Source organism: Otolemur garnettii, unplaced genomic scaffold (genome assembly GCF_000181295.1).
Source record: "Otolemur garnettii isolate 467f Iridium unplaced genomic scaffold, OtoGar3 scaffold00159, whole genome shotgun sequence".
Lineage (NCBI taxonomy): Eukaryota > Metazoa > Chordata > Mammalia > Primates > Galagidae > Otolemur > Otolemur garnettii.
Genome location: NW_003852554.1, coordinates 1527752 through 1534602, shown reverse-complemented (window position 1 = coordinate 1534602; position 6851 = coordinate 1527752). Strand labels below are relative to the sequence as shown.

General features: G+C 35.5%; 1 protein-coding gene across 1 annotated transcript in view; it reads right to left on the bottom strand.

The window, feature by feature from the left end:
• Nucleotides 1-3816: 3816 nt before the first annotated feature.
• The window catches only part of EPS15 (epidermal growth factor receptor pathway substrate 15), a 166378-nt gene continuing 163343 nt past the window's right edge, over nucleotides 3817-6851 (bottom strand). The window contains exon 25 of the mRNA XM_012811472.2: nucleotides 3817-4621. Coding sequence (XP_012666926.2) covers nucleotides 4475-4621 — 147 coding nt within the window. The 3' untranslated portion in view covers nucleotides 3817-4474. The remainder of the gene's footprint in view (nucleotides 4622-6851) is intronic.

Sequence of the window (6851 nt, the reverse complement as noted above, 5' to 3'; positions counted from 1 at the left end):
TGCCTACATCGAGTCATACCCTAAGGCCTGTTAATTCTCCAACATCTTTCCCAGCTCAGTCCCCACCACAACCACAATTTAAGTTACTACCATCTCACCTTATCTGCTCTCCTAAACTGATGCCTCAAATCACCACCCATGAGATCTTTCCTAGAAACACGACTCCTTACTCTTTTGCCCACAAACCTAAACGCTCGCTGGTCACACTGTGGTGCTTCAGACCTCAAAGCTTACTCTCTGCCTCTCTGCTATGTATTCTTTCCATAGCCTTGTCAGCACTGATAAATTATTTTTCACTTTTCCTAATCTTGTAGTTTTAATTTTGTATTTCTTTAATAACAATAAAGGCTGACCATCACCTCCATATATTTATCACTTATGGTAAATTATAATATTAGCAACTAACAATGATTGGGAACTTTGTGTCAGAAACTCTTCTAAACCTTCGTAAGAGTTAAATAGGAGAATGAATAAGAAAATGTCTCTTAAGATGCTATATGCAATGCAGTAGGTTTGTTCCATTGATCCTCAAGAGCAGAGATGATATGGATTATTTTATTTGTGGTATTTCTCCTCTGGCTTCTCATCCTTAACAGGAATCAAGGGTAGTGCTTAAAACTCTGGAGCCAGTCTCCCAGTTCGAATTCCAGCTCTGCCACTGACTTGCAGTGTGACCGTGGCCTAGTCTGCGTATCTCCTCTGTCAAATGAAGTTTTTTTTTTAAATTAAATTATAGCTGTGTACATTAATGCAGTCATGGGGTACAATGTGCTGGTTTTATAAATAATTTGAAATATTTTTATCAAACTGGTTAACATAGCCTTCATGGCATTTTCTTAGTTATGTTAAGACATTTGTATTCTACATTTAGTAAGTTTCACATGTACCCTCAAATGAAGTTAATAGTACCTATGCTTTTCAGGGTTATTGTTGTGAAGATTAAATGAACTAATACATGTAAAGACTTAGGATCGTTCCTGGAGCTTAATAAATGCTACTTGTTGTTATTACTGACCATGTCCTATTCGTACCATTGCCTATAAGCACATTTTTTTTCCCCCACACAAAATTAAACAAAACATGAAAACTGAAAAGAAGACCATGCTTGGTATCAGAGACACCAGGCTACAACTCCTAGCTCAGCACATACTACTAGCTGGATGATCTGAAGCACATTATTGTAAATTTTTTAAGCCTCAGTTTTACCATTTCTAAAATAGGAGAAAACAGTATCTATTATGTAAGGCTACTGTAAAGTTTAAATAAGAAACAAGAAAACACACATAAAACTTGTTAGTATGATATTTCACACAAAATGTGCATTTAATAGCAATAGCTATTTCACAATAATGTGGCTGAATTTTATTTAAAATATAAATATATAAATGTATGTATGTGTATATATGTGTGTGTGTGTGTATGTGTATATATATGCAGAGTCTCAAGTTGTTGCCCTGGGTAGAGTGCCTTAGCGTCACAGCTCACAGCAACCTCAAACTCTTGAGCTTAAGTGATTTCTTGCTGCAGCCTCCCAAGTAGTTGGGACTACAGGTGCCTGCCACATGCCCGGCTATTTTTTTGTTACAGTTGTCATTGTTGTTTAGCAGACCCAGGCCAGGTTTGAACCCACCAGCCTCGGTGTAGGTGGTCGGCACCCTACTCACTGAGCTATGGGTGCCGAGCCAAATAAAAAATATTTAAAAGCTGTAAAAGTAAAATTCCTTAGAACAATCCTGTGAGTTAGGTGTTATGGCAGACATTAGAAGAGGAACATGAGGTTAGGGAGGCTAAGTAACTATTTCAAGGTCTTTACATTACATTTTCAAAAATGGCAGAAAAAGAGATTCAGTCCCCGGATTGTATGAATTTATTAGATCATAGTGCCTTCCAAGAGTCCATGTCACAAATCCTTATTCAACAAATACAAAGCCAGGTATGTTTCAGGCACTGTCTCTGTACATACACATTTCCTATCTTTCATAAAAATAGGATATGATAACTAAAAATAATAGTTAACATTTATTATTCTATACAAGGTACTGTCCCAGACACTTTACACATATTAATCTGTGCTGACTGTATACCTATTTCTCCTTGGACATAGCATGGACATAATCAGAGAACTGTGCAAAATTCCACTGCAAATTGGATATATGGATAGTATACTTTATTATTATTTAAGGTTTATTGTTCTCATAATTACAGGCTACAATGTAGACATCTGAAACATAAGAGAAATTCTATAAAGAGAGCCAAAAAAACCTGAACCAGTATGTATAAGATGGTTAGACTTTGTAAGTAGTGCCATTTAGCTCTTCGGCAATACCTGCTGTCTTTTTCAAGCACAGGCCCTGGAGCCAGAGTCAGCAACATAAAATATCACAAATGGCTCTAAGACATTTATCCTACACAGGCGAGCATGGAGTGATATATATTTATATGATATATACACACTTTAATATCATATTGGTCCACTGAGTATACATATTTTAACAAAAGATAAGAATCTATGTAATCCAGTTAAACATACATAAGATTAGGGTACATTTATTACATCAAAAGTTGGTGTTTATAAGTTACATATATTTAATATTTTCTAGAGTGTTTTTTTAATTAAAAAAAATATTTTAAAAGCATTTCAAACATACGTTCATTTTCCCAGTGCAAAAGAAGGTTGTTCAAGTCAACTTACCTTTTTCCTAAGGAGTAAGGGGAAGAGAACAAGAAAACACCACCTTTCACAACTCTCAACACTACCTTGTCAACCAACTTATGTAGTAAATCTTTAGGTTGCTGGATTAGTTTATCAAAATTAAAGTCTTGCAATTATAACACAGCCCTTGCTTCGTATGTATGACTTTTATGCTGAAATGTTTCTATTTACAAAGGTAGAAAAAAGCAATGTAAGAAGTGGTTTAAGTTTGTTTTAAACTGCAGCAATCCAATTGTGTATGGAAAGAAAAAAAGCACCATTTCAAGATAAAATGAATTGGATATTTTTGTATTTATTTATAGGCTAGGCAGTAAGTTACTCTGATTAACACAAATCAACACCACCTTGACTTGGTGACGCCAGAGAACTTTAATGTTTTTGAGTGCATTTTTCTTTATCTTGGTATTCAATATATCATCTAAATCAGTAACTCCTGTTTAAAAAAAGTAAGATTACAAGTTATAGCCTACTTCACAGTCTATTTCAAATTCAGCTTGTTTGCTAGATCAGTTTTACAGGAAATGGTCTTTTAGTAATTATTCATACAATACATGAATAATTTTGAAAATTTGGCAGGTCTCTTTTCTCCCAATTAAAAAACAAGAATTTTTGCTAGTTTGCCAATTTTATAGGTGAAAGATATGAAGAGTAAATAAATGAATTTAAGATGGATAAAAAGCAATATAATACACATTACTTTTCCTACGTATATTCAGTGAAAGATTTTATATTTCAAGTAATTGAGCCTTCATTTAAGAAAACAAAACAACTTCCTGGTCTACAAAGGGCAAAAGAAAAATAAAAGAAAACCAAGAGAAAGTACCTTCCAGTTCTAGCCTGCTGAAGTTTCTTCTGCAAAGTACAGAAACAAAACTAAGAGGACAGGGCCATAGCGAAGGCGGACGAGCGGCTTACCTTATGCTGCTGGGTATATTTTAGGTGATAGATACATTTTCTCCACTGCCTAGCACTTACAATGAACATTTTCCTACAAATCTGATTTGTAAGAAATTAATTTTATTAATTAGCAAACATATGGAGAGGTATCTGTTGATCTAAAATTCTTTAAATTCAAAGAAATTTTTTAAAAATTATTTCACACATGAAGCTTTAACATTTTTATTTAGGAAAAGATCGAATCTAAAGCTGTAATGGTTCAACCAAAGTATTCCTTTTTCAGTGGTAAAGTTGAAATATGTTTCCTTGTCTCTAAAAAACAAATTAAACAGTATTTTTACTATAAGGGAATATAAAAATGCATTTAAACTAATGCATTTAAACTAATACTTCCTTTGCAGTAATCATAAAGGAGATAAGATGTTCTTTCCCTTACTCTCCCTCAACCATTAAATCAGGGAGAATACTGAACACTAAGAACCCCACTGGCTATCATCAGAGTAACTACAGAGCAAGTGCGGCATAGGGTGAAACTACTTCTCTATGTTCCAGAAGGCAGAAGCGTGGGTGCTCTAGCTTTTCGGGTTAACGTGGCAGAGGCAGGCAGAAGCTCACACTAACGTACACCAGAACGGGGACCTAGGTGAAGGTGTCTGACTGGGTTACTGCTTGCACAAGAAAGTGACAAATCTGAAATGGTGTTTAAAAAACAAACAAAAAACCAAACTTAAAATTTTGTCACATTTATAGGAATCTCAAACCTTGTGTATTTCCATGCTCATCGGTAGTTTTTTTACACATCGTAAATAGCTCCAGTATTCAGGAAGAAGAAAATGGGACTGTTGACAAAGGACAAAGAATTCTTCATGCTTCTGATATCTCAGATTTGCTGAGTGCAATGGCCAGTTCTAAGTCTTCCTGCTCTTGCTGATTCAGCCGGGCAAGCCTCTGTTCCTCCTCTCTTTCACTCTCCCTCTTGGCCCATTCAATCATATCTTCTTCAGAGGGATACTGCCATTTAAAAGACCAAATGAATGAGCAAGTAAATGAAGGGTTGAATAAACTAGTAAGTAAAACAAGTAAAAAGAAAGCAACATTAAAGGTCATTAACTATTTGCTTCACTTGAAGGACCCTGGAAATAGTCTTAATTTTTTTTTCTGAAAAAAAATTTAATTTTAATCAAACTGTGGTTTAATTAAAAAGTAAGTCAGTGTACAGACAGACCATCTATAAAGCCAAACATTAAAAATATCATCTGGCTGGGTACAGTGGTTCATGCCTATAATCCTAGCACTCTGGGAGGCTGATGTGGGTGGATTGATTGAACTTAGGAGTATGAGACTAGTCTGAGAAAGACACCTGGTCTCTACAAAAAATAGAAAAACTAGCTGGGTATTTTGTTGGGCACCTGCAGTACCCAAGAGGAATGCTCAAGCCCAAGGGTTTGAGGTTGCTGTGAGCTATGATATCATTGCACTCTATCCAGAGTGAGACTCTGTCTCAAAAAAAAAGGTAAATAAATAAACAAACAAATAAAATTGCGTCCTGCCCCAACATTTAAAAAAGAAATTACCATTTAGAGTAGAAATGCTTAGTAGATTTAATAAAAGGAGAGGGTTAGCTTCTCTGATCTAATGTAAAACATCTGCTATTTAAACTTCAACGAACATCTTCACATGATAAATTATTTTTAACTTAATCCCACTGGCAATTTTCTACCTCATCCTACTTGCCCATCAGGTGTAGAAAAACTATGAAGCAAAAAAACAAAGAAAAATGTTGATTTTGCTATGCATAAGAGTGTTGGGTATTCTAAGCAAGTGCGGACCAAATTATATTTTTAAAAAGCATTTTGAAGATTTTGCCAGGCTTTGAGAACTTTTAGATCCAGTCTAAATAAAACCCTAATACTAGTAATTATTAGGTTGGAGAAATATTTTTATCCACCCAAAACAGCAATCTTGGCAGATACTAAATACAAAATTCTATTTGGTTTCAAATCTTATCCTATGGAGGAATCCCATAAAAGAATAAAATAATTTGTCAGATCTTTTGAAAATGGTAATTTTTTTCCTAGGGAATTAAATAAACCTTGGAACCTTAAAATACTTTCATAATGAAAAAAGAAAGATATTTTTAATATAACCTTTATATCATACTATATTGAGATTTGAGTATAAAGTGAGTAAAATGTCTTAGCTATTGTTCAAAATTCACTCCAATCAAGCTGACATGCTAATACCATATTTAAAATATTAAATGTTACAAACTGCCAGAGGGTTGTTTTACACTAAGAGAATTTTAATCTCCTAAGAAGGTCAATTCTTGATTCTCTGAAAATCCCAGGTCAACTGGGATTTTCAAATCAAATTCCATCTTTTGAAAATCAAGTCAGCATAAATTTTTTGTGTGTTTTGAGACTGAGTCTCAAGCTGTTGCCCTAGGTAGCGTGCCGTGGTGTCACAGCAACCTCAAATTCTTAGGTTTAAGCGATTCCCTTGCCTCAGCCTCCCAAGCAGCTGGGGCTACAGGTGCCCGCCACAATGCCTGGCTATTTTTTGGTTGCAGTTGTCATTACTGTTTGGCAGGCCTGGGCTGGATTCGAATCTGCCAGCTCTGCCGTACGTGGCTGGTGCCCTGGCCACTAAGCTACAGGCGCCAAGCCAAGTCAGCATAATTCTGACACGCTATTTTTATGATATTCGAAATACTGATTCTTATTTTGCTCCTTTGCATTCTGGAAAAGCCACTGGAACTGAAAGTATAGACTCAAAAGCAGGGTAGGTCAGTTGCAGATTCTTATGCACCTCCTTTCTAACTAGAAATAGCTCTGGGGATAACTGACCTAGTGTTATACTGAGGAGGGAAACTTTAGACAGACTGTGACCAGGGTTGCCCTGGCCACTTGATTTCCTACTTCTAAAACTATCTCAAGGACATAAGGTAATAAATAGGAGAAAACTGCTGGGATAGCATAAGCAGTGACAATAAAGGATTTTTTGCCTGGAAAAAAAAAGACTGGGAAAATGAAACTGTCACCTACTCCAAGAATTTTATTAAAAATACCTTGTTTTTACCCAAATAATGATGGAACATAGGACAATACTTTATGTCTCTCCAGAGTGACACCTACTCCGTTGGTTGCCCAATTTCTGCCATCTTATAGGCCCTGTTTGTGTCATTATCACAGCACCCTTCTCCATTCTTTCTAATGGTCTTCCTATTTCAGCTAGCTCTGAG